Genomic DNA, 27401 nt, shown 5'->3' on the forward strand with positions numbered 1-27401 from the left:
TGTGGTCCACCAGCCCCACAGATGTAGGTCTAATATCCTGCATGCCAGTGCAGTTCCAACTTCAATCAGGGGAGGGTCCCCTCTGGCTCAGACAGTACCCGCACAAGCCGGCGGCGGAGGAAGGGATAGCTGAGACTATAGAGGGCCTCTTGCGGGCCGGGGTGTTAGAGCCCTCCACGTCTCAGTGGAACACCCCCATCCTCCCAGTGGCAAAACCCGGCACAGGCAAATATCGGATGACCCACGACTTGCGTGCCATAAACAACCTCCTGCTGACCCCTACTGTTCCAGTTCCGAACCCATATGTTGCCCTAACTAATCTGACCCCGCAACAAAAATGGTTCACATGCATTGATCTAGCAAATGCTTTTTTCTGTTTGCCCCTAGCAGAGGAGTGTAGAGACATATTCTCATTCACTAACAGGGGTTGCGAGCTGCGGTACACCCGCCTGCCTCAAGGGTTTGCCCTTTCTCCAGGTATCTTTAACCAGGTCCTGAAGCAGGCTTTGCAGGGGTGTCCTCTCCCGGACGGTGTCAACCTCGTCCAATACGTGGACGATCTTTTGATCGCGGCCCCAACAGCAGAGGCGGCCCTTCAGGCCACCCAGTCAGTGCTGCGCCTTCTGTCAGAAAAAGGCTTTAACTCTTTCATTGTCGCCGCCTAGTGGTTCGGACGCATACGTCCAAAATTTCAATAACAAAAAAAAATGACGTTCAATAAAAGAAACAAATGTATCAAATCAACCAAAAACGGCTTGTTACACTACAAAAAACCTTTCAGATAATATCTGTAGAAAGTTGCGCAATTTTTGTGCCATGGTTTTTTTGTAACAAGTAAAAATAAAATGACCATGGTAGCCATCTTTAAACGGGTCGAGTGTCAGGAAGTAAAATATAAGTGTTAATAAAATGAAAACTAAGCACTTCAAACTATTTCTTTCACGGCCAATAATTCATAAACCGTCACAGTATTAAGACAAAACACGCATTTTTCCATAAATATGACTGTAATGCTCTGAAATAGCTTGCTCACTCATCGCGGAAAAATGTCAGTCGGCATTCTGTACATTCGTGCAATGTTTATTATCTTCGGAGTTTTAGAAGAAAACCAATGAATAAAATGACAAAGTTACCCTCGTTTGAAAGCTTGATCTCTTATGTACATAAATCAATCACTGTAATCCTTCATTGTCAAGTATTTTTTCAGATATATGCTCTGCTTCCCTGCTAGCACATTATTTTTTACGCACTGAACCTTTGCCCATGGTTATGTTTCACCATAATAAACTTTTTACATGAACATCAAATTACAGTGTCATTTGCTTCATCCAATAGAGGTGTGTCTAAGGTTTGCAAAATGGTATGGGATGTGCTGATTGGGCATTGTTTTTCGCGCTGGGGACATGAATGCGCAACTTATTATCTGCAGGTGCAGTATTTGTGGGAGTGTCTCGATTACGCATTACGCACGTAGTCTCCGTGAGTTTACCCAGTTATTTTCGGACAACAACTTTTTTGACTGAAGAAAAATGGCTCGGATGACTTTCACTGTTGAGAAAGCACAGAAGATGATTTTGAAGAGTGGTTTGGGGGAAGAAAGTGTCGCTTTTATCCATTGATTCGATGGAGGAGGACGCTTTTTTGCGCGGAGAGGATGCAACGCTCGACATAAGTACATTTATTTACAGTTTACTCTTTTATTCTATAGATTTTTATAATTCCGTGATTCAGTAAATTACAATTAACATTTGCTTTGGTAACACTTCTATTGTGGTACATTGGGAAAAGTTCCGCATCGCCTTTGTCAAGCTTTGAAGTGTGCAAAGTAATGCAGCGCTTTTGGCTTTCACTTGGGCAAAGTTACGCGGGGCTTTGTTTGGGCAAAGTTATGCGGGGCACTTGTCGGCCTTGTTTGAGCAAAGTTATGTACAGTACTTGTCGGCTTTGTTTGGGCAACATTATGTACGGTACTTGTCGGCTTTGTTTGGGCAAAGTTATGCGGGGCACTTGTCAGGCTTTGTTTGGGCAAAGTTATGCGGGGCACTTGTCGGGCTTTGTTTGGGCACAGTTATGCGGGGCACTTGTCGGGCTTTGTTTGGGCACAGTTATGCAGGGTTAGGGTTAGAAACAAAATGTTTCTTATGACCCATAAGTGGTAATGCATTTAGAAAGAAAGACGCTATCCCAAAACACTGCTAGTTACACTGCGGCCATTTTGGATAGGTTTTGGATAGGTTTGGCACAAGTCGTGTGAATAAAATATAGATTTTCCTACAAATGTGTGGTGATTTTGTGTGACAAAATGTTACTTATGACCCATAAGTGGTAATGCATTTAGAAAGAAAGACGCTACCCCAAAAAACACTGCTAGTTACACTGTGGCCAGTTTGGATAGGTTTTGGATAGGTTTTGGATAAGTTTGGCACAAGTCGTGTGAATAAAATATAGATTTTCCTACAAATGTGTGGTGATGATGTGTGACAAATTGTTACTTATGACCTATAAGTGGTAATGCATTTAGAAAGAAAGTTGCTACCCCAAAAAACACTGCTAGTTACACTATTGCCATTTTGGATAAGTTTCAGATTAGTTTAGGTTAGGTTTTGGATAGGAAAGGCTCCCAGTTGCACCATTTGCTCTTTCCTCCGTAAAACCTGTTGGGCTGCATCAAATGATATGAAATTGGGCACACATGTAGAAAACAAGTTTGGGAACCAGATTTTTAAAATTGGACCTATTCCATCATGTAGTTTTTGAAATATTTACAAAAATCCAAGACACAAAGACAGGTTTTTGTATTTTTCCAGCTGTTTTTGTTATATTCGCATGTCCATAAATTATACACAGGTTATTCATTTCGTCATTGAACTTCCTACAATCAATTGTAAAGGGGTCAACTCTGATTTTAGGTATCAGGCATGTGTCTGTGACTTTTATATCTGAAGTTATAAGGTAATTATTCCAAAGAGGGAAGAAATGCCCCCCATGCAAGGGGCCCCTGGTGCCCTCCATAGAGTTAAGGTCAGTAAAGACAAATTGCAGATTGCTAGGACAGCAGTGACCTTCCTAGGACGAGTGTTGTCGGGGGCAGGAACAGGCCTCTCCCCAGCTCATCGGTCGGCTAGCACAGGCCGCGGACCTAGCCCTCCCAGATTACTCTCTCCCGTTTCACTTGGATGTTTCTGAAACAGGAGAGGTCGTCAACTGCATCCTGTTTCAGAAAAAAGGGGGGAGAGAGGAGAGTGCTGATGTACGTCAGCGTAAAACTCGATACTACAGAAAAAAGACACCCCGCATGCACAAGGCACGTGGAGGGAGTGGCCAAAATTATTCAGAAAACAGCATAGTGATGGGACATCCGCTGCACATTCTGACCTCGCACAGTGTGGTGGCTTATGTGAATTCACAGACGTTTACCATGACGTCACTCAGGCACCAGAGACTTAGTAAAATACTAGAGGCACCTAACCTGAATTTTTCTCACGAAGGGATCAACATGGTAGACCACATGAGCGGGGGAGAACCACACGGGTGTGAGTACCGAGTTCAGAAGGAGGAGAAAGTCAGACCAGACTTAGGGGCAGAAAAAATAGAGAAAACAGAGGATTGGTTCACAGATGGGTGTTGTTTTAGAACAGACACAGGAGGTTTGCAGGCAGGGTATGCAGTGGTGGCCAGACAAGGCCAGGATTATGTAACCTTGAAGGCAGACAGACTGGGGGGAGCCCAGTCAGCCCAGAGAGCCGAGGTGATAGCGGTTATCGAGGCCCTGAAATTAGCAGAAGGGAAAGAAGTTACCATATACTCAGACTCAGCATATGCTGTAGGCGCAGTGCATGTGGAACTCAGCCAATGGCTGAGGGCAGGATTCTTGACCGCGGGAAACAAGCCAATAAAACACGAAGCAGAAATGAGGGAATTGGCAAAGGCCTTGATGCTTCCCAAAAAAGTCGCAGTGGTCAAGTGCAAGGGACATGAAGGGTCAGGAACAATGGTAGCGAAAGGAAACCAGGCCGCAGATGAGGAAGCAAAGAGGGTCGCAGGGTACGTGGTGTCCAAACAGATGATCACGGTAGAGGAGGAAGTTCACCCGAATTACCGACTGACCCTAGAGAAAGTTAAGCACAAACAGGACAAGGCCTCCCCAGAGGAAAAGACAATGTGGAGAGAAAAAGGGGGTGGAGCGAATGAACCGAACAATAAAACAAAAATTGGCAAAAATCTGCGCGCAGACCAAGATGAATTCACAGGAGTCCCTGTCGCCGCTGCCAGGCCACTGCTTCGCAGCAGTCTCTCCATTCCGTCTACCCCAAAAACGCAAGCCAGAACCACCTTTATGTCCCCTATCGCCAGGAGCCGACCCATAGTTTCCTCCTCAAATGCTTTTATCCATTTTCTGGCCCCTTCTGCCAGAACTGGGAGTCTGAGAATCAGGCCCTCCAGATCCTGTCCTGCCCACGGCACATACTGTGTCTGTGCTCCGTTCACCCTCAGCGGAAGCATTGGAGTGTCCCTGGTGGGGGGCTTCACAGCCCTCCTGCTTCTCACTATTCTATGATCTGCATTATCCTCCTCTACTCCTTCCTCACTCTCTGTTTCTGTCTCCTTCTCCTGAAACTGACTCCATCCTTTAGATGGAGGGTTAGGGGTGTCCAGCAGATGCACCAGCCCTTCTGCATTACTACCACTTGCTCCGTACCCCACCTTTATCTCACTCCCTTGTTTCTCAGGCCCACATGCCTGGCCTTCTGTTCTTCTCTCACTCCCTCGCAGTCCTTCCTGCACTGCCTGCCGCAGCAATGCACTCACTTCCCTGTATCCATCTAAACAACTTGCCGTTCCGTTCTGCTCCCTACTTCCTTCATCCTTCTGTGTCACCTCACCACTGAATTCTACCTTCCCCTCTATTACTGGAAACTGACCCTTGTATGAAGGAGGGGGGGCTTCCACTAACGGACACTGACTTTGATATGACAGTGGCCATATTTCTTCCTGCCTCATCTCTTCTTTCTCACCCCCCTTCTTCTCATTTAGTGCCTTTCTCATGGCTTTCTGCTCCCTTCTCCAGGCCTCTCCGTTTACTTTAAATAACCTCAGTACCTCCAGTTCCTCACTCCTTTTCTTTTTACGCCTTTCTGTGTTCTTATTAGCCTTATGATACTTTATCAGAGTCTCCATCTCCTCACACACTGCCACATCCCATGTGCCCCCTTTAGGCCACTTAGTTACCAGGGCCTTTGTTCTATTCCCCCACTTTTTAGACATCTTTTCTATCCTCGCTTTAAGCAGGGGGTGCTCTCTCCCCAACTGCTGTACTGGTGTTTCTGCTGCCTTTACCGGGGCCTGCATTTTAATGCTTTTCTGCACTCTACTGTCACTTGAACTGTTTTCCTGTCTAAAAATGAACAGAGTTCCTCACAGTCAACCCTTGCTCTATTCTTTTTTTTTTTTTTTCGAATTCTCTCCCTGACTGTAGCTACTTCACCTTGATGTGTGGCTCTAAATTATTTGTTGTTATTTTTTATTATTATTTATTTTCTACTTATTTCCTCTCCTAACTAAAATCCCTAACACTGCACCCAATTATCTACGGGCACACATATACTAAAACCTCTTGTCTATAAACTGTTATTTTTTTCACAAAGATGTGCTTTAATACCCTTTATCTCTAAACTTAGTCTCTATAATCCATAAAATCTATTAATCACAATATTTTATTCAAATACATTATTTTAAGATTTATCAAAGTTCTAAATTTACCAACCCGCACTTCCACTACTGTCAATGACGTTTTATGGAAATGCACAAATGCTCTATCCTGACCCCTGCTAACTTGATCTCTTCTACTTTGTACTTATTTCTGCTTTATACATCTTTACTTGCAACTTATCTGTTGAACATATACGTGGGCTTCCCCCGATTTAGCCCAAAACTGCGTACGTAATTATTTTCCCCACTTCTGCATCAACTTAGCGCTCGCTCTCTGGCGTGCTGCTTCGTCCCTCTGCCTAGCATGCTCTCTCTCCGTTTTCCACAATAGCTCTCCCAATGAGCGCCTGTCTCCTATCTGTTGTCCAGCACCCCGGACCACTGCACACATACGCTTCCAGGCGTCAGCTACCTCCTTATCCTTATCTCCTTCACCACTTGCCCCTTCTATAGCTTCCTTCACCACCTGGATCTGCTTTACTAGTGGCTTCCACACTGCATTTTCCGGGGACGCCCATCCCCCGTCATCTAGCTCTCGATCAAACTCGCGGTCCATTTTTAATCTGTCCTGACTGTTTAGATCCCTTGTCTAGCAGCCCTTCTGCCTCCGGATGTGGGTTCAGCCACCCACACTCAGTACACCTCCTTATCCTAGTCGAATGTCCTACTAACAAACACCACCAATACATAAATCAACAACTTCTAAAATAATAAGACTATATTCAAAGCAGCTTACTGTTGTGTCCCCCCTGAACAGGGCACGTCCCACAAGCTCAATCCCAGTCAAACAGGCCCGCTCCCAGCCGAAACCCCCCCGATCTCCAGCAATGTCAACTTGGAAGGGGGTGTTCTGTACGCTGCTCACACACAAACCAGTACAACTGCACCCAAGCTGGTGCTTTGATTCACCCTTTTTTTTTTTTTTTTTTTGTTAGAGAGGGGGACCTTATTCCCTCCTCTCAATCAAGAGTTCAGGGTCCTGAAATCCCTGGGTCTCCCACCCAGCTTTTCTACCGCTCGTAAAATTCTATTTCCCTGCGTGGGTCCCGTACCCTCTGCTCCCTAAAATTCTATTTCCCTGCGGGGTCCCGTACCCTCTGCTCCTTAAAATTCTATTTCCCTGCGGGGGTCCCGTACCCTCTGCTCCTTAAAATTCTATTTCCCTGCGGGGTCCCGTACCCTCTGCTCCTTAAAATTCTATTTCCCTGCGGGGTCCCGTACCCTCTGCTCCCTGAAATTCTATTTCCCTGCGGGGTCCCGTACCCTCTGCTCCTTAAAATTCTATTTCCCTGCGGGGTCCCGTACCCTCTGCTCCTTAAAATTCTATTTCCCTGCGGGGTCCCGTACCCTCTGCTCCTTAAAATTCTATTTCTCTGCGCACGATACCTAGACACAATGCATACACAACACATAGACCACACAATATACTGTATAAACACAGTGCGTGCAACCTCTCCTCCGTCTTACTTTACCGACGGGCCACTGGACACTTCAAACTGCTCAATTTGACATATCCAATGTGCAGATTTTGATGTAACAGGCTCTGCTTACCTCTTCTAGTCGGCGCCTCGCAGTTCTCTGTGTCCAAGTAGGCCGCGTCACCCCTTAGCCGAATCCTGCGAATCTCCTGGGGATCCCGGACGAGCCCCCAAATTGTTGGAGCACGGCGTCTCCACCGGGTCCGTGGATGAGAAGAGATTCACAGCTGACACGGGGAGAAGTTGCAAATCACCGGTTTATTGTCTGACAGATTGCAATCCGGGAGCGGCCGTCTGACATACATTCAGCATGTACAGGAGGAGGCTCTGCCATATGTATCAATTGTATCCCTTTTAAAGCCCTTTGGGCATCCCCCCCCCCTTTCTCGGTACCTTCCGTGTACGTGACAACCACATGTGTGGTTCCAGCCGGCTCGTACTGTTCTTGGCCTTCTGGAAGGCTAAAAGATAAGTAGGGGCCGCTGATATTCTCTGTCGCCCCCCCTATCTGTTCTGATTAGGTAGCCTTGCCTTGCCGGCGCGCCAGTCAGTTCTCGTTTTGATTAGTTACAGCCTTATAGAATCATTCCCTTTATTGTATTAATTATTCCCTCAAGTTTTAGAAGAAAACCAATGAATAAAATGACAAAGTTACCCTCGTTTGAAAGCTTGATCTCTTATGTACATAAATCAATCACTGTAATCCTTCATTGTCAAGTATTTTTTCAGATATATGCTCTGCTTCCCTGCTAGCACATTATTTTTTACGCACTGAACCTTTGCCCATGGTTATGTTTCACCATAATAAACTTTTTACATGAACATCAAATTACAGTGTCATTTGCTTCATCCAATAGAGGTGTGTCTAAGGTTTGCAAAATGGTATGGGATGTGCTGATTGGGCATTGTTTTTCGCGCTGGGGACATGAATGCGCAACTTATTATCTGCAGGTGCAGTATTTGTGGGAGTGTCTCGATTACGCATTACGCACGTAGTCTCCGTGAGTTTACCCAGTTATTTTCGGACAACAACTTTTTTGACTGAAGAAAAATGGCTCGGATGACTTTCACTGTTGAGAAAGCACAGAAGATGATTTTGAAGAGTGGTTTGGGGGAAGAAAGTGTCGCTTTTATCCATTGATTCGATGGAGGAGGACGCTTTTTTGCGCGGAGAGGATGCAACGCTCGACATAAGTACATTTATTTACAGTTTACTCTTTTATTCTATAGATTTTTATAATTCCGTGATTCAGTAAATTACAATTAACATTTGCTTTGGTAACACTTCTATTGTGGTACATTGGGAAAAGTTCCGCATCGCCTTTGTCAAGCTTTGAAGTGTGCAAAGTAATGCAGCGCTTTTGGCTTTCACTTGGGCAAAGTTACGCGGGGCTTTGTTTGGGCAAAGTTATGCGGGGCACTTGTCGGCCTTGTTTGAGCAAAGTTATGTACAGTACTTGTCGGCTTTGTTTGGGCAACATTATGTACGGTACTTGTCGGCTTTGTTTGGGCAAAGTTATGCGGGGCACTTGTCAGGCTTTGTTTGGGCAAAGTTATGCGGGGCACTTGTCGGGCTTTGTTTGGGCACAGTTATGCGGGGCACTTGTCGGGCTTTGTTTGGGCACAGTTATGCAGGGTTAGGGTTAGAAACAAAATGTTTCTTATGACCCATAAGTGGTAATGCATTTAGAAAGAAAGACGCTATCCCAAAACACTGCTAGTTACACTGCGGCCATTTTGGATAGGTTTTGGATAGGTTTGGCACAAGTCGTGTGAATAAAATATAGATTTTCCTACAAATGTGTGGTGATTTTGTGTGACAAAATGTTACTTATGACCCATAAGTGGTAATGCATTTAGAAAGAAAGACGCTACCCCAAAAAACACTGCTAGTTACACTGTGGCCAGTTTGGATAGGTTTTGGATAGGTTTTGGATAAGTTTGGCACAAGTCGTGTGAATAAAATATAGATTTTCCTACAAATGTGTGGTGATGATGTGTGACAAATTGTTACTTATGACCTATAAGTGGTAATGCATTTAGAAAGAAAGTTGCTACCCCAAAAAACACTGCTAGTTACACTATTGCCATTTTGGATAAGTTTCAGATTAGTTTAGGTTAGGTTTTGGATAGGAAAGGCTCCCAGTTGCACCATTTGCTCTTTCCTCCGTAAAACCTGTTGGGCTGCATCAAATGATATGAAATTGGGCACACATGTAGAAAACAAGTTTGGGAACCAGATTTTTAAAATTGGACCTATTCCATCATGTAGTTTTTGAAATATTTACAAAAATCCAAGACACAAAGACAGGTTTTTGTATTTTTCCAGCTGTTTTTGTTATATTCGCATGTCCATAAATTATACACAGGTTATTCATTTCGTCATTGAACTTCCTACAATCAATTGTAAAGGGGTCAACTCTGATTTTAGGTATCAGGCATGTGTCTGTGACTTTTATATCTGAAGTTATAAGGTAATTATTCCAAAGAGGGAAGAAATGCCCCCCATGCAAGGGGCCCCTGGTGCCCTCCATAGAGTTAAGGTCAGTAAAGACAAATTGCAGATTGCTAGGACAGCAGTGACCTTCCTAGGACGAGTGTTGTCGGGGGCAGGAACAGGCCTCTCCCCAGCTCATCGGTCGGCTAGCACAGGCCGCGGACCTAGCCCTCCCAGATTACTCTCTCCCGTTTCACTTGGATGTTTCTGAAACAGGAGAGGTCGTCAACTGCATCCTGTTTCAGAAAAAAGGGGGGAGAGAGGAGAGTGCTGATGTACGTCAGCGTAAAACTCGATACTACAGAAAAAAGACACCCCGCATGCACAAGGCACGTGGAGGGAGTGGCCAAAATTATTCAGAAAACAGCATAGTGATGGGACATCCGCTGCACATTCTGACCTCGCACAGTGTGGTGGCTTATGTGAATTCACAGACGTTTACCATGACGTCACTCAGGCACCAGAGACTTAGTAAAATACTAGAGGCACCTAACCTGAATTTTTCTCACGAAGGGATCAACATGGTAGACCACATGAGCGGGGGAGAACCACACGGGTGTGAGTACCGAGTTCAGAAGGAGGAGAAAGTCAGACCAGACTTAGGGGCAGAAAAAATAGAGAAAACAGAGGATTGGTTCACAGATGGGTGTTGTTTTAGAACAGACACAGGAGGTTTGCAGGCAGGGTATGCAGTGGTGGCCAGACAAGGCCAGGATTATGTAACCTTGAAGGCAGACAGACTGGGGGGAGCCCAGTCAGCCCAGAGAGCCGAGGTGATAGCGGTTATCGAGGCCCTGAAATTAGCAGAAGGGAAAGAAGTTACCATATACTCAGACTCAGCATATGCTGTAGGCGCAGTGCATGTGGAACTCAGCCAATGGCTGAGGGCAGGATTCTTGACCGCGGGAAACAAGCCAATAAAACACGAAGCAGAAATGAGGGAATTGGCAAAGGCCTTGATGCTTCCCAAAAAAGTCGCAGTGGTCAAGTGCAAGGGACATGAAGGGTCAGGAACAATGGTAGCGAAAGGAAACCAGGCCGCAGATGAGGAAGCAAAGAGGGTCGCAGGGTACGTGGTGTCCAAACAGATGATCACGGTAGAGGAGGAAGTTCACCCGAATTACCGACTGACCCTAGAGAAAGTTAAGCACAAACAGGACAAGGCCTCCCCAGAGGAAAAGACAATGTGGAGAGAAAAAGGGGGTGGAGCGAATGAACCGAACAATAAAACAAAAATTGGCAAAAATCTGCGCGCAGACCAAGATGAATTGGGTTGACGCTTTACCACTGGCAATGATGTCAGTGAGGTGTTCCGTAAACAGGGGGACCGGGTTCACCCCCTTTGAGCTCCAGACAGGCAGGCAGTTCCCAGGACCCCAGAATGGGTTAACCTGGACCCCCGACGAGAAGGGGGAGGAAAATCCTAGGGCATATTATGATTGTGTGCAAGGTCTTGTTGCAGATTTCTCTAAACAGATCCAGGAGGCGAGACCAGAGAACCAGCCAGCCAAACCACACACAGCGGAGTGGGTCCTCCTGAAAGTCATCAAATGGAAGTGGTCAGAGCCCAGGTGGACGGGCCCCTTCCAGGTCACTGAGAGGACGTCACACGCGGTTAGTCTGAAAGGCAAAGGCGACACGTAGTTTCACTGGAATCAGTGCGCGGCTGCGGAGGACCCAGGGAGAACCACAGCAGAGATCCAGGAGGCCCTGAGGAAAGGAATCCAGAGCGTCAGTTCGGCCGAACTAGACGCAACTCAGGTCTCAACAGAAGGGGCAGAATAATCCCCTGACCTGAGCAACCAGAGCAGGGTAGTCCACCCCTGCTCCAACGACCAGAAAGACCAAAAGCACCTCAACCACCGCCAGACAACACTAGGACCAGGATGAAGAACAAGATAAAAAGGGGAATGTTTGGGGAAACAAGTGTGTTATGTGTGATGCTTAAAATGCTTAAAGTGTTAATGATTAATGGTTTGTGAGCCATGCCAGCCATGGACCCCGAAGGGGGGCCGCGCCTGTGGCGGGCTGGGAGTGGAATTTCCCTGAAGCTCAGGGTTTTTGCCCTCCTTCCTAGGCTGGATGGACAGGATTGTGTGTGGAACTCTTTGGAGTCCTAAAGGGGGGAGTGTGCGCTATGTTTGGGTAAGTATGCTGTACTTGCAATCCTAATAACACAGCAGTAGACGACTCAGTGACCAGGGCACTCGAGGGTCTCCGGACCCTCTCCAAAACGATGCATGCACACTCTGGGATCAATAACATATGGGATGCTTGGCTGACCTCGGCGTTCGGACAGTGGAAAGCCTTAATGGGCTCGCTTTTATTATCCTTTGCTACTTTTGCTGCGATTTTAGTTACTTGCAGGTGTTGTTGTATTCCCTGCCTGCACGCACTGTCAGTTCGTCTCATCACTACCGTGATAGAGAAGTGGGATGACACCTATGCGTGGATGATGCCTCTCCTGCCTGTCGGGCCGGAGAGGGGCAAAGGTCATTTGGACAGGTTTGAACTACACCTCCCCCGCCAATAGGGTGATCTCCTTGCGGAGATCAAAAGGGGGAATGCAAAATTTCATAAATAAGGAAAAATATTACTAATCAGCATACTTTAACAGAGTGAACATCCGCAAAGCTGCCGGTCCAGATGGAATTTCGGGTCGTGTATTGAAGGTGTGCAGTGAGCAGCTGTCTGCCGTCTTTACAGACATTTTTAACACCTCCCTGAAGAGCTCAACCGTCCCCATCTGCTTCAAAAACACCACCATTGTCCCGGTTCCCAAGAAGAACAAAGCCAGCTGCCTTAATGACTTTCGGCCTATTGCACTAACCTCCATTACAATGAAGTGCTTTGAAAGGCTGGTAATGGGGCACATATTGAGCTCCATTCCGACCGGTCTGGACCCCCTTCAATTTGCATACCGTCACAATAGATCCACTGATGACGCCATTTCACACACCATCCACACCACCCTGGCTCACCTGGACAACAAAAACTGCTATGCCAGACTGTTGTTCGTGGATTTCAGCTCTGCATTCAACACAGTTATCCCCTCCAAGCTGATCCAGAAGCTGCGGGCGCTGGGACTCAGTGCTACTGGGTTCTGGACTTTCTCACCAACAGACCACAGCATGTGAGGATTGGCAAAAACACCTCCACCACAATGATCCTCAACACTGACACGCCACAGGGAAGCGTTCTGAGCCCAATGCTGTACTCCCTGTTTACACATGACTGTGTGTCCAGGCACAGCTCCAACACAATAATCAAGTTTGCTGATGATACCACCGTTGTGGGCCTGATCAGCAACAACGACGAGACGGCCTACAGAGAGGAGGTGAGACTCTTGGCAGAGTGGTGTCAGGAGAACAACCTCTCTCTCAACATCAGCAAAACCAAGGAGATGGTTTTGGATTTTAGGAGGCAGGACGCAGCTCATCCCCCTATCCACATCGGAGAAGGTGCTGTGGAAAGGGTCAGCAGCTTCAGGCTCCTTGGGGTCACCCTCAGTGCCAACCTCAAGTCCTCAGTACACACAGCAGCGGTCACCAAAAAAGCCCACCAACGACTTCACTTTCTCAGACGCCTAAAGAAAGCTGGTGTTTCCACCTCTGTCCATACCAGCTTCTACAGGTGCGCTGTGGAGTCCATCCTCACAGGAAGTGTTGCGTCTTGGTACGGCAGCTGCACTGCTCAGGACATGAAAGCTCTACAGAGGGTGGTGAAAACAGCTCAGAGGATCACAGGCACACCACTCCCTGCAATATCGGACATTTATAACACGCGCTGTCTCAGGAAAACTAAGAGCATCCTGAAAGACCCCAGCCACCCCGCACTAGCACTTTTTACTTTGCTGCCATCAGGCAAGAGACTCCGGGCAATTCACTCACGCACAACTCGATTCAGGAACAGTTTTTACCCCAGTGCTATCAGGCTATTCAACACACAGTAACAGCAACTTACTCCACACTATGCACTGACACCACACAGTAACTGCAACTTACTCCACACTATGCACTGACACTTTACCTATTTATTATTTATTGCTGCTGCACTACTTGTGTTCTACACTGTTAAAAATTTATTGTAAATTTACAGGAAATTCCTGGCAACTAATTGCCGTGAATTTACGGCAAGAAATATACAGGTTATGTACTGTGTTTTTATTACAACAAAGTACTGTATTTATACAGCAGTGTTACTGTGATTATAGTGAATTATTACAGTAAAATGCTGTAATTTCTTATAATTTACTGCAACTCAGTTGCCAGGAATTTCCTGTAATTTCACAGGAGAGAATTACAATTAAATATTGTAATTGTATACACTGTATATTCTGTTATTTTTTAATGTTACAATAAAAGCTGTAATCACTTCACAATTAAAACAAAAACAACTTCAACTTCTCTATTTTTATTAAAATAATATGCAACAGCACACATTACAGAATTAAAACTTTTTTCCAAACAAAGTATCCACATTTCATTTTCATATAAACAAATCACAGTTTCACTAAAGAATCTAGCTCACTTCCAGACGTCCAAACAGCCTATCTTCAGAGGGAACATGGTGATATTCAACAAAGGCGCCCTGCCAACTATGGGGGGTGGGGGGGCATCAATACTAGCCCATCAACTCAAAGTCCAGGAGTTTTCTTAAGAGGGTGCAGACAGGTGCATTGAGCTTGTGTCTCTTCTCTGCTTTGCTGCCCGTCTGGGAGTTGATTCTGCAAAAAGCTCTAAAAACAGAGTGAAAAAAGTTTTATTATCTGTTAATGATGAATATTGAGAGTCTTTAGAGTTTATCATTTATTTCAATCATCTGTTTCTCATATAATTCTACAAATTTAATCTAAACCAAAAAAAAAAAAAGATAATTTCAGTTGGTCAAATAGCAAATAGTGGAGCTCTGCAGCAATCTACTGGTAAAAGTGAGAATTTTTTTTTCATTCTAAAACTGCATTTTCCAAAAGATGGGCAAAAATCATACACTAAACCATTTCAAATGATCCATGTTATCCCCATGAAGGAAAGTTAGAAATGTGGGTCTTTTATAAAGTTAATTTTACATAAAAAAGCAGGTTTTTTATATGTACCTATGTAAAAAAAACAAAAATATAATTTATATTAATTTTAAAAATGATATGTTCTCTAAAAACTACACAAATGTGAAGTAAAAACATTAATAAACATAATAAAATCACATTTGAAAATAATAATGTTACAAAAATTACATTTTGTACTATAAAAATCTACTATAAAAATCAAGATATCATTCCAATTTTGTTTAATCCTGTAGATCTAGCAAGTGTTTACCACCATACAAAGTCTTATACCATTTGGATGAAGATAACTATTTTTTAAAATTTGGCAAACATCATTCATTGTATGTACAGTTGAAGTCAAATGTTTCTACACTTTGCAGATTCTGCAAAATGTTAACTATTTTAACAAAGTAAGAGGTTATTTTTTATGTAGTACTGACCTGAACTAGATATTTCACATAAAAGACATTTACATATAGTCCATACGAGAAAATAGTTACATTTATAAAAATTACCCTGTTTAAAAGTTTACATACACTTGATTCTTATTACTGTGGTCTTACCTGGATGATATTATTTGTTTAGTGATAGTTGTTCGTAAGTCTCTTGTTTGTCCTGAGCAGTTAAGCTGACTGCTGTTCTTCAGAAAAATCCTTCAGCTCCCACAAACTCTGTAGTTTTTCAGCATTTTTGTGTATTTGAACCCTTTCCAACAAGGACTGAATGATTTTTAGAATCCATATTTTCACACTGAGAACAACTGAGGGACTTATATGCAGCTATCACAGAAGGTTCAAATGCTCACTGATGCTCCAGAAGGAAACACCATGCATTAAGAGTCAGGGGTTTGTGGGAGCGAAAGGAATTTTCTGAAGATCAGCGGTCAGTTTAACTACACTTCAGCATGTTATTCTTATTAAGTGAGGGTCATTTTGTAGGATTTTGTACTCAAACAAAGTCTCTGAGAACCTGACACATTGCTCTTCTGGAGACTCCAGGAAGGTTCAGCTCTGGAAAATGATGTCGCTGGAGACTTAATGGTTTCTGATGGTTTTTCACCTAATTCTTGACATTAATTATTCATTCTTTTGCAGTTAATATGTGTCTTTTCTTCTCCACCTATTTCTTCTGACTTTGCTGACCCAATGAGCATTTTGCTGCCCAGTGGTCATTCCTTAACTTTGCTAATTCTATTATTACATTAGTACTGCATCCTTCTCATGCGCATGCAATAATTTTTAAATTTTAGTCTGAGTTCAATCTCTTTCTAGGCTCATTTTATCTGGAAAAAGAAAACATGCCTAATAATTCAGCACACCTGAATGTAAGGAGTTTCTGACTTTCAGCCTTCCCGGACAATTATATATCACTTATATATGATTAAATACAAAACCAATAGTAGTTATTAAGATTGACGCGGTTTGGGATTGGCAAAATGTTCTTGTAAAAAAATATGATCAGAATTTCAACTTGCCTAATAATTTAGCACACAGTGTATGTAAATGTCTTTTATGTGAAATATTTTATGCATTTTGTATGATCTCTTATTTTGTAAAAATAATTAACATTTTGCAGATTCTGCATTTGAAAAAAAAAATCCTGACTGGAAACGGTTAGAATTTACATAAAATATTCTAATGTAAATAAAAACTTTTATGAGTATTGACTTGATATTTCATTGATAGGATATATTCACATAAATTCACATTTTTGGCAATTCTATCATATGTTTTAAGTTAAAAGATGCAAATGAATTAGATGGAAGTCTGTCTTTATCTTTGTCTGAGTATATTATAGAGACTAACAATACTGAACAAAAACAAAGTGATTCATGGGACATTCCATTTGAGAATGATGGACCTATTTTCTTTAATAGTGTGTAAAATGTTTTAAACATACCTTTGGACAAATTCAAGAGTGCTGGAGGCTTCTTTAGGATACTGCAAGTTGAACACATAGTAAGCAGAAAAGGTCGCTGCCACTCCATTCAAAAGATTGTTGTGGGGCCCCATCACGATCGTTCCTTCAATGGACATCATCCACTTGTCTGCGCTTAGTGGCTCTCCTAAAATGCATTAACACAATATAACTAAAAGAGCACTAGAAAGCTGCAGGACAGGAGCAGGAACAGAAGGAAACACAAGACATCAGGGAGGTAACATTTAATGACCGACAATGAACTGAACAAAGGCAGGGGAACAAATACAGGAACTAATGACAAACACACAGGTGAAAACTCCTAGGGCAAACAAGGAGTGCGTGGTCATTGGCAAACACAAGGGCAGAATCTGGGGAGCACATATTAGAAATCGAAACACAAACAAACACAATGACAGGACAGAAACATTACAGTAATAGGCTTATACTGAACTACAGCCATTTCTTCCTTCATATATATATGGAACAACAATTTAAAGGACTTAAAGCAAGGAAACTTTCTGTGCTGGAAATATGTTCAGGGTGCAATCAAAAAGTTCAGTGTGCCTGTAAATTAAAAAAAAAATGTACCCAATTTAAAATTAGCTGCTAACCCCTTCAAAATAGTCTCCTTGTGCAGTGATATACAGTTCTCAGTGCTCCTGGCTTGGTTGGAACACTCGCTATTTAAGCATATCCAGTACCATCTGTGACGTTTTTTTGGATCTCCTCTACTGAGTCAAAAAGGTGACCCAGTTTTCATTTTAGAAAACTTGCACATTTTCCACGCACTATAAGTACATGTGCTGTCACATTGTAGCACGCTGGATACGCTTAGATCCTCTTAAAAAGCATTTCAACTGAAGCAGAAGCACTGGGAGCTGTGTATCACTGGAAAGAATACTACTACAAAGGGGATAGTGGCCAAAATTAAATCAGGTATATTTTAGCTTTTTATAGTCATAGTCAGTGCTTTGATTTCACTTCTTTATTATTTTTTTAATCTACAACAGCCATGTTTCAGAATTCCAGCACAGTGCTGAAAAACCTTAAGCACTGTAATAATCCTTAACAAAATAAGGGAGGAATATACCTTGTACAATTAAGCATGGTGTGCTGGGTAGGGTCTCTTCCTGGATATCAGCAGCTATTGCAGATGGCTAGGGAACAAACAAAAAAAAAAAAGTGTATAAACATGACAAAATGTATAGCCAACAAATAACAGTTACAAATCTATTATTATTTTATTATTATTCCATACAGTCTAGCTTTGAGAAAAAGAAAATGTCTTACACTGAACACTGAATAAAAAAAATGGCTAATGCTTTTAAAATATGTATGCTACACTGTCTAAAACAGCTAAAGGATGTTAGCCAGTCAACGGCATAACATTGCACGAGCAATTTACAAAACAACAGTTTGAGAGAACGAGCCAAAGTGTGTGTGTGTGTGTGCGCGCGCAAGTTATACTCACATCAGCTTTAAGAAAGATGCCATTCTCATTAAAGTGGGCAAGTAGGTATAGGATAATGCAGATGGCCTTGCTGCCGTTCACTTCTTGAAAGGCATCCAAGACTTCACTCACAGCTTTTGTCTTGTGTTGTTCAAAATACTCGATTATAGTCTTGCTTCTTTGCTCAATGGCTGCTGGGAGCTTCTCCAGAATGGAAATACCGGTCAGTTCACTAAAGTGAGAGAACAGACCCTTCAGGGAAAACAGAAATGGCCAGTCATCCTTGATTTTGGATATGCTGAGTGGAGGATCAGCATTGAGATCGCAGCGCTGGAGCATGTAAGTATTTTCATGCCATCTCTGGAACTCTCCTTTCTCTGCTCCTGCCATTCCAAATTGGGCATAAAGTTGCAGCATTTGCCTTTTCATTTCTTGCAAGCTTTCTTCTGTCTCCCCAGCAGGAAGTTCTTTGGGCTGCCACCGCACACATCCATACTGGTCCATGGGACCTCTTTCCTGCCTCCTCATTCCTGAAATAGAGGGCCTTTTCTGTCGGAGCCGTGCCATGGTGTTATTTCTATTTAAATGCTCAATTCTAGTTTTGAGTTGCTGTAGAAGAGAAGCTGCAGCTACATTATTATCACCATCTACATCACTAAAGCATTGGGGGTATTTCCGAACTATATCATTGGCAACCTGCGCACAGATCCCTCTTTTAGGGTTTGCATTGTGCTCTCTCATCTGATCAACAACACTTCTGATCATCGCTCTTCTCGCTGCTGGATTTGGTCTTGTTGAATTTGCAATAGCTGACTGTATCTCTGACGGCATTTTCTCCCAGTTTATTTTAAAATTTACGGGCCATGGTGTGTGTGGTGATGGCAGAAGTTGTCCTCTGGTGTTGAATGTTCTGGGTGTATCTGGGCAACACAGTGTTGAGGAGGTTTCCCGACTTCCAGGAGGAAACAGGGCAGAGGAGGGATCTGGACTTCCAGGGAGAAATGGGGCTGAAGAGGGATCTGAAATAAATATTTTGATCATTGTAACACTAATGTTTTATTCCAACACCCACAATGATATTTTCTACTTGAAGCAAAAACATTTACATACATTTTTATATTTACTTCCACATTTTCAAAGCTGGTAGTCTGAACTTTCAGGAGAAAGTGATATTTATACTAGAATGGTAGCTATATTTAAAAAGCTACTATAAAAATTACTTAAAAGACAACCTTAAAGATGGAATATAACAATTGAATGCAATTATTTACATAGAATGGAGAGAATATCCTCAAAGATTAGCTGGACCATGCTCTATTGTCAATAGACATAGTCCCTCTCCCACATCATTGAATAGGTAACATAACTTACTTTAAACAGTGACCACTTTTTCTTTTGGTACCACCTTTTGTTCTATTTAGTGTAACTGAATCTCTCTCTCCTGGGAGATATTAACAGAACCTTTTGGTGTAAAGGCACAAATGAGCCTTCTGCACTGGACTGGACGAAGGTAGGTCAGAAGATCATCTTCCTTCAAATAGCAGAGGTCCTCCCTGCTCTGCACGCCAAGGCTCTCCAGGCCTGTCATCAAGGATGCCAAGGTATCTGAGGGGAGCCCTGGAAGAGCAGCCAAGACAGCCTTGCTGATCTCCTCTGATGCAGCAGTCATTGTATTAGTAGGTTTCTGCAAACGAGTGATGGAGAGAGATTATTGGCATACCACACATCTCATAAGCTGGCAAAGGATAATAATCAAGCAGATCCTCATGCCTCACACAAACAAACTCCTCTTGGGCTGTCCCTAATACGCAATAGACCCCAATGTCACTCAATTTCACAAACAAATATTTTTCTGAGATGAAGAACACAGAACCATGGTGAACAATGACCAGCTCTATCTTGCCAACCTCCAATTCTTCTTCAGTTTTCCCCAACAAGATATACATGCCCTTTTTGTATGAAGTGCCCTTCACTGTCACTACATGAGATGCTACTGTATCTATAAATTCCAAATTCAAACCAACCACAGCCTTTCTGATTTTGTCACTGTAGTCATTTACGTAGAATGCTGTGCCCTTATCAAATAACACACTTGGCTGGAACATTTCACCGGCACTCAAATAGGCTTGGAAGAGCTGGTGTCGCTCGGCAACTGTCTTGCAGATGTTTTTGAAATTGTGCAACTTTCTAGCACATCTCTTGAAGAAAGAGTGCTTACTCTCAAACCTGAGAGTCCAAAGGCGAATTAGGGGGCCAAACTCTGTAATGAGCTGTGGATAATGAAGCAAATAGTGGTGTTTGGGCTTCAGGGACTGATCAGGAAAGAGCTGTCTTCGAAAGTATATGTAGTCCTCAATGAGTATTTTAAGATAAGCGACCTGATCTGTTGTGATTGCTGGTGCACAAATGAGTTCTACAATTTCTCTAAGCTGCAGCAGAAGTTGCCAAACTGCATCGTCACATGGATTCTTAATCCTATCTCCCACCAGTAGGGGTAGCAAACGAAGGAGACACCAGTTCTGGGCGGCATGTCCAGTAAGTTTATTGCTACCTGGTGAAACATCAGCTGGTTTGTCGTGGGCATCACTCCCCTGATACTTGAATTGATCTATGCACCTGTTGAGATGTAGATAATTAAAATGTTTATTCTTAACTAGATAACCAATAAACAAAGCAAGGTCACTCGAAACAATGCCTTCAAACAGGTCATGCCCAAGACATGGGGGCAGTCCAGGCTGGCAAACGTGAAAGAAGGATAGTTGATTAAAAGGAGAGTCTGATTTAATGCCGACCTCAGAATTTCTTCCACTGGTGCCTAATTCCTGCAGATGATTCCGATAGGACTGTTCTGTTCGTGTGTTGCCACACAATAGTGTCGAGTTCTGAAAAGTAGTTCTATCTAAATCACAGTATCTGCAGAAGTAATGGCTCTTACTAAAGTTCTCAACAAAACCGCCGATACTGTGAGACCCTAAATTGTCACCTGAGATAGCACACAGTCGACCTTTGACAATTTGCCCATCTCCTATTACAACACCAGTCTCCTCAAGAGCTTTCAGGTCTTTTATCAGAGGCTCAAATACCTTGTCTATCCCAAAATATGTAAATGCCTGCTTGTTGCACAAGAGAACAAGTTGCATTTGATCTGTGGTGGATCTGTTATGAGGCAAAATATCTGTCAGAGTTAGATAAACTGCTACAATCTTATGTTTCTTTTTTGAAGAGCCAAGTGGATTGACAACTTCGAACGCATCCTGATAGAGTATCAGACCAAGCGAGGATGGCTCCATTTTAAATAAAGGGTTGCACTGAGCTCCCTTCCCATCCTTAATGTCCTGGAAAAGACCCTCTGATGATGGCTGGGAACGTGTTGCTGCATACTGTTCTTGAATAGATTTGCTTTTAAAAAGTGTAGCCAATGTTTCTTGAACAGGTACATACTGGGCAAATGATTCCCTACCTTTATCATCGGTACCTAACAACAGAGGCACAGGCTCAACATAATTAAAATATTTTTTAAAAGCGGTCTTTCTTTTCTGGTCTGTGCTCAAAGGCCCACTGTTACAGGCAGTGAGAAGATCTTCTTTTCTGAGTTCCACCATAATGTCATTGATTGTGGTGTCTGGGACTCCAAGGACAGTCAGTTTGTCACTTAAGTTATTAAGCAAATTTGTCAGACTAATATCATGGACATCTTGATATCCCTCAATAATAGTCTGTATTGTAGTAGCAGGTAACAGTAGTTTAGCCTGAAGTTTAAGATAGAAGAGTGTGATATTTCGCAGAAAGAGGGATTCATCAACAGCAAGAGTCTCTTCTGGCTCATCATCAGAATGATCAGAGGGTGCACAAGAAGTAAAAGATTCAGTGGCAACGGAACTTTCTACATTACAGGGATCTACATGCACAACACTCTCATTTTTGTGTTTCCTAGAAATATGAGATGCAAAACTCGACACAACAGTGAACTTGCTGTCACATTCTCTAAATGGACATCGAACTTAATGTAATCCTTCTTTTAAGTGTGACCTCAAATGACCAACTAAAGATGAAGATTCACACCTTACAGTGCAGAAGTCACATTGTATAGGAGTATCACATAATGGTAGCTGGCTATTTCTTAAAGGCCCATCTGCTTTGTGGTCTCTGTACATATGAGCTTTAAAAGCAGTAAGTTTAAAGTATGTTCTTGGGCATTCTGGTACACCACACTGATACACGTAATTAGCACTATTATTATGCAGCTTAACATGCTGATAAAACTTAGGCACTGTATCAAAAACACTTCCACACGCACTAAACTTGCAATGAAACATGTTCAGAAAAGAGACCAATACAGATTAAAGAGAAAAGGTATATCCACACCGTTTCTATGCAGAGACTGTTAAGGACACCTGGCTGGCTAACCTAGCTAACAAAAATCACACCACGTGGTGGTTAGAACGGGTTAAAGAACACCAAAAGATTATTTATGTATTTACATATGCTGTACAATTGATAAATGAAAGGAACCCACCAGGGCAGACGAATGGTTAAGTTTATTGGTTTGCTAACTTACCTAATTTTAATGCTACTAATAATTTGCCACCTTCTCCGAAGACAAAAGAAAGAGCAGTGAAAGCCTCTGAACAGAACCCGGGCTCAGAACCCTCTCAAAAAGAAAAAAGAAAAAAAAAACAAGATGCTGGTTGGCTGAAGTTGCGCATGCGCCGTTTATTTAAGATACAGACAGCTTACTTGAGACCTGACCTGCCCTGCCACCCTGCTTCTACAAAGGCCAAATAACGTTATATGCCAGCTGCTATATTCAGCTTAGATCGAAGTTATGCCTACTTACAGAATTAAATGAAGATACATTTGCTTGTGTTCATTCAGTGACCGTAACATCTACAACAAGCTACGTTGTGTTGCCAATCAAAGTGTGCAAACCACAATGAATCTCCTACAGAAAAACATAAGTCCCGTCCGGTACAGCACATGTAATCAAAGCAAAAATATTCTGAGCCAAGCTAACCAGGCTAATGCTTATTTTTTACCGTCTATGGGCTAACGTTAATAAATCCTAACGGTATTTGAGCTGTCGTCATTGTGGTGGTTGGTTTTTGCATGTGGTAACTTGGCGTACGTGGAAATGTGTGAATGTGGTGAATGTGTGAATATAAAATCAACTTTACCCAAGTTTTTCCGTATCACCTCCGTCGAGGTTCCAAGCGATCAGTGGTGAGTCGAGGAGATGGCGTTCGATATAATCGACAGCAAATCAATCGCTGAAATAATTCAGCTAATTTATCCTGTGTGCAGGTGATCCAGCGCCGCGTTACAGCTGCTGCCGCTCAGTTTGTATTTTTCTTCGGTGTTGACCGTTCACGACGTCTCGGTGAGAAAAGTGAAGCGCTGATCATTGTAGCCAATCAGTCTGAAAATATAAAACCAAAATATACCAAACGAAACAATCAGCACTCACTCAGATCACCTTTATCAATATATCTATAGACTTATAAAACAGATTTTATGTTACAAACCTGAGACGTGTTCCTTCTTTCAAAAATGTTCTGTTACCGTTGGCCGCGTAATTTCAAAATTCAAACAGCCACGATCCCACAATACTACGCGGTTGCTGTAAAATAATGCTTCTACAGTGTAGTTACAATAATATTACAGGACTGCTCGTAAATTTCCCATCATGCTTTTGTATTTACAGCAAAAACATGAATACAATACGTTGTTGTAAAATTTATTGTAAAAATTACATCAATTGTTAACAGTGTATGTCTTCTGTGTATTATGTCCTATGTTTTGTCTGTGAGGGAGGGGTTCTCAAGTAAGAATTTCATTGTGCTCAGAACGCTGTACCTTGTACATATGACAATAAACTTCAACTTCAACTAATCAGGGTGATCTCCTTGAGGAGATCAAAAGGGGGAAATTGAGGGAATAATTTTATAAGGGGAAATAAAGGGAATGATTCTATAAGGCTGTAACTAATCAAAACGAGAACTGACTGGCGCGCCGGCAAGGCAAGGCTACCTAATCAGAACAGATAGAGGGGGCGACAGAGAACATCAGCGGCCCCTACTTATCTAGCCTTCCAGAAGGACAACTACGAGCCGGCTAACGAGGGCAAGTGTCAAATATGTGGTTGTCACGTAGACGGAAGGTACCGAGAAAGGGGGGGGAAGATGCCCAAAGGGCTTTAAAAGGGATACAGCTGATACATATGGCAGAGCCTCCTCCTGTACTGTACATGCTGAATGTATGTCAGATGGCCGCTCCCGGATTGCAATCTGTCAGAGAATAAACCGGTGATTTGCAACTTCTCCCCGTGTCAGCTGTGAATCTCTTCTCATCCACGGACCCGGTGGAGACGGCGTACTCCAACAATATCTGAAATCGTTTTACATAAAAATTTCCTGAGGTGAGGTTATCTTTCTTTTAAAAAAACTAAACAAAACAAAAGAAACATGTTAAGACCCCCCCCCCAAAAAAAAAACTGCTATTTTTGTCTATTTGAGGGGGTCTTGGTCTTGATCGGGGGGTATTGTACCCCCCAGTACCCCCCGTAATTCGAACTATGATCTCAGTAGTCGTTATGATTTTGACGAGAGAGATTGCTGCTTCCTCTAAACCTCCCGCAATCGCGCAGCTCATTTCGCTCTGCCCTGCCTACTGAGAAACTGGCTCATTTGCATACTAACAATGATTGGATGTTTAGCTGGGGGGAGAGTGAGTGGGGGATCTCTGCCGAGTGCTGCGTGAGCCCGCGTACAAACAGAACGTGGAGGGAAAGAGCGAACAAGAAGTGAAACTTATCATCTCGTTTGTGCCTTTTTCAGTGGATTTTTCAGCTACTGTACTAAATCTTGTCTATATTTAGTTTGTGGGTAATCTATTATTTTCTTCCTCAACTTCTAAAAGTTTGATTTAAGGGGGCAGGACGTTTGTTTAAGGGGGCTTTGCCCCCTCTTGCCCCAGCGTAGAGCCGGCCCCGCCGGGTCACCCTGGTTCCCTGCAGCTTCCTCTACTCCTATGTGTTTGTAAGCCAGGGGCATCGATTACAAATTAATTTCTCACCTGAACCCAGGTGGTCTCCATAAAAAAAGTTTTTTTCCACCTCCCAGCTAAAGCTAGGGTGTTTCCTTCTCATTGTTGAATAGTTAACTCTAGACTCTTATGTTCTTCCAGGAGCCACCTGCTGGTGTAGCTATTAACTGCTGGTGGACAAAAATCCACAAATAAATAGGAGAGAAGTCACAAATGTGACTAATCCACAAATGCGCAAACTCGTTTCACTTGTACAAATCTCGCAGATCTGAGCAAAACTCTAAACACATTCCCATTCATCAAAACACATTTTTGACCGTGGTGAAAAACACAGGCTGCAGAAGTTCAGCACAGCCACCATACAGTAGTCATCATTTTAACACAATGACTCAAAACTGTTCAAACATGTTTCTAAACATGAGAAGAAGCCAAAGAGTGACTAGAACATACAATATGTGCTAGATGAGAGTGCAAGTGCCACTGGTGAGTTGAAGTGTGACGTCAACGTACAGATGGGTCACACAGAGGATTCTACCCTCATCACCCAGCAAGGTGTCCCTATGCTCACTACAGACAGTTACCGTACTTATGACCAGAGCCACACAACAATTACGTTTCAAACTACACTTTCAGACAACTTCACATTATATGTGATTGTAGAGCTAAATTATTCCCTATTAGTTATGAAAGTCCTGAAATCCTACTGACAATCGCTCAGCTTCCGGCTATGCGGTAGGAGTGGAACGAGACTTCAGGAGACTTTCGGCAGTATCCAACATGGCGGCGCGTTTCTAAAACAAACTAACAAGAAGTAATTAGATCTTCGCCAACTTAGAATAACTTCAAATTAAGTGAGTAAATAAATAAAAAGTATATCATTAATTGCGGTTAATTTAACATCTTCAATCTGGAGGAGTCTGCGGACGGATTGGATAACCTATTTACTTTCATCGACGAGTGTTTTGACCGGATTACAATGGGGAAACCTAAGCCTCTCACCGAGACTCCGACCACCAGCAAAACCACTTCATTCACCAAGAGGAGCAGACCCGAGGATTCGCCCGAGGCGGCCTCCCAACCTAGGGAAGACCTGGCAAACATTCTGGACTCCATTGATAAGAGGCTATCGAGCTTCGACGCACGTATGTCCCTGTTAGAAATTCTCCATAGGGAATTCCAGGCGATGCGTGAGTCTCTGGAGTTCAGCCAGAAACAGGTGGAGACGCTCGCTACGGAGAACGCGGCTCTCAGAGAGTCCATGAAATCCCTCACAGAGGGCCAGGGCCAGCTCTCGGAAGAAAACAAGAATATCAAAGAAGCGGTTTTGGATCTCCAGGCGAGAAGCATGAGGGACAACCTCGTTTTTGCAGGCATCCCAGAAGCAGCGGATGAAAATCCCGAAACCACGGTGAAGAACTTCATCCATAAACAGCTCAAACTTCCAGCGGAGACCACAAGTAACATCACCTTCCATCGTGTGCACCGCCTTGGAGGTAAAAGACCCGATGGCCACAGACCATGACCCATCGTGGCAAAATTCGAGCACTTCAAGCAAAAGGAGCTGGTTAAAAGCCGAGGCAGGGAACTGAAGGGGACGAACTTCAGTGTCAACGACCAGTTCCCAAAGGAGATCCTGGATTTTTAACCCTGAAATTGATAGGTTTAGTAATGTAGGTAGCTATAGGAACTGGCAATCCCCAGAAATCCTGAAACAATATATGAGGGACCTTCACTGGCGTGCACAGATAGAGACGAGGTGGTGCTGAAGCACTTGCCCTTTTGCCCTCAGTCCAAAAAAGTGCCCTTTTGAAAGACGTGATTTATTTTTTTTTTTTAAAGCTGCGCGATTTAAAAAGGTGTGAAAATAATGGCTTGATTTGTGCCCCTTCTTCAAAGACACCCGAACCCTGTCGCTTTTTCACTGTCACCGTGTCACGTGAACACGCTTGCAGTTCATTTGTTGTGAGGCGTGTAGCAGCGGCATGACATAGGACTACTTGGAGTAGGCATAGTAGGCTAACTATAGCGACTGGGAGCCACGGCGGACAACACGGCAGCTCTTTCCCTTCCCAACCAGTCAGGTAACCCATGAATCAAGTGAAATTATTCTGTTTGCCCTCTAAGACCGACCTGCAATTGTTTTGTTGTGAAGTAGCCTGTCAGAAACTGCACATGACAAACTTTGCCAGCTTGCCCCCTCCATCCATCCATATGGATAAACAAAAAAACGACACATTTAAAATGTAACCTAAACCATTTAGG

At 43.2% G+C, this 27401-nt stretch overlaps 1 protein-coding gene across 2 annotated transcripts; it reads right to left on the reverse strand.

The window, feature by feature from the left end:
• Positions 1-14033: 14033 nt before the first annotated feature.
• On the reverse strand, positions 14034-23773 carry LOC111839475 (uncharacterized). Of its 2 annotated transcripts, XM_072711503.1 has the most exons (7): positions 23621-23773; positions 23273-23514; positions 19470-19782; positions 18120-19117; positions 17739-17805; positions 16628-16793; positions 14034-14422 (listed from the first exon to the last, which is right to left on the reverse strand). In XM_072711503.1, exons 4-7 carry the CDS (start codon positions 18927-18929, stop codon positions 14308-14310), a joined length of 1158 nt encoding a protein of 385 aa, XP_072567604.1. In that variant the 5' UTR covers positions 18930-19117; positions 19470-19782; positions 23273-23514; positions 23621-23773; the 3' UTR covers positions 14034-14307. The 2 variants fall into 2 exon arrangements, with proteins under 2 accessions (XP_072567604.1, XP_072567603.1); XM_072711502.1 differs by having other exon boundaries at positions 18120-19782.
• Between the last annotated feature and the right edge of the window lie 3628 nt (positions 23774-27401).

This window comes from Paramormyrops kingsleyae, chromosome 4, assembly GCF_048594095.1.
Source record: "Paramormyrops kingsleyae isolate MSU_618 chromosome 4, PKINGS_0.4, whole genome shotgun sequence".
Classification (NCBI taxonomy): Eukaryota; Metazoa; Chordata; class Actinopteri; order Osteoglossiformes; family Mormyridae; genus Paramormyrops; species Paramormyrops kingsleyae.

Bases quoted from the DNA above. Each gene is read 5' to 3' on its own strand.
- LOC111839475 (XM_072711502.1), bottom strand. From the start codon at position 19,139: ATGATCAAAATATTTATTTCAGATCCCTCTTCAGCCCCATTTCTCCCT. The intron at 16,794-17,738 runs GTATATTCCTCC...AATGCATTTTAG, and splicing joins ACCATGCTTAATTGTACAAG to GAGAGCCACTAAGCGCAGAC. The intron at 14,423-16,627 runs GTATGTTTAAAA...CTCTGTTTTTAG, and splicing joins ACTCTTGAATTTGTCCAAAG to AGCTTTTTGCAGAATCAACT.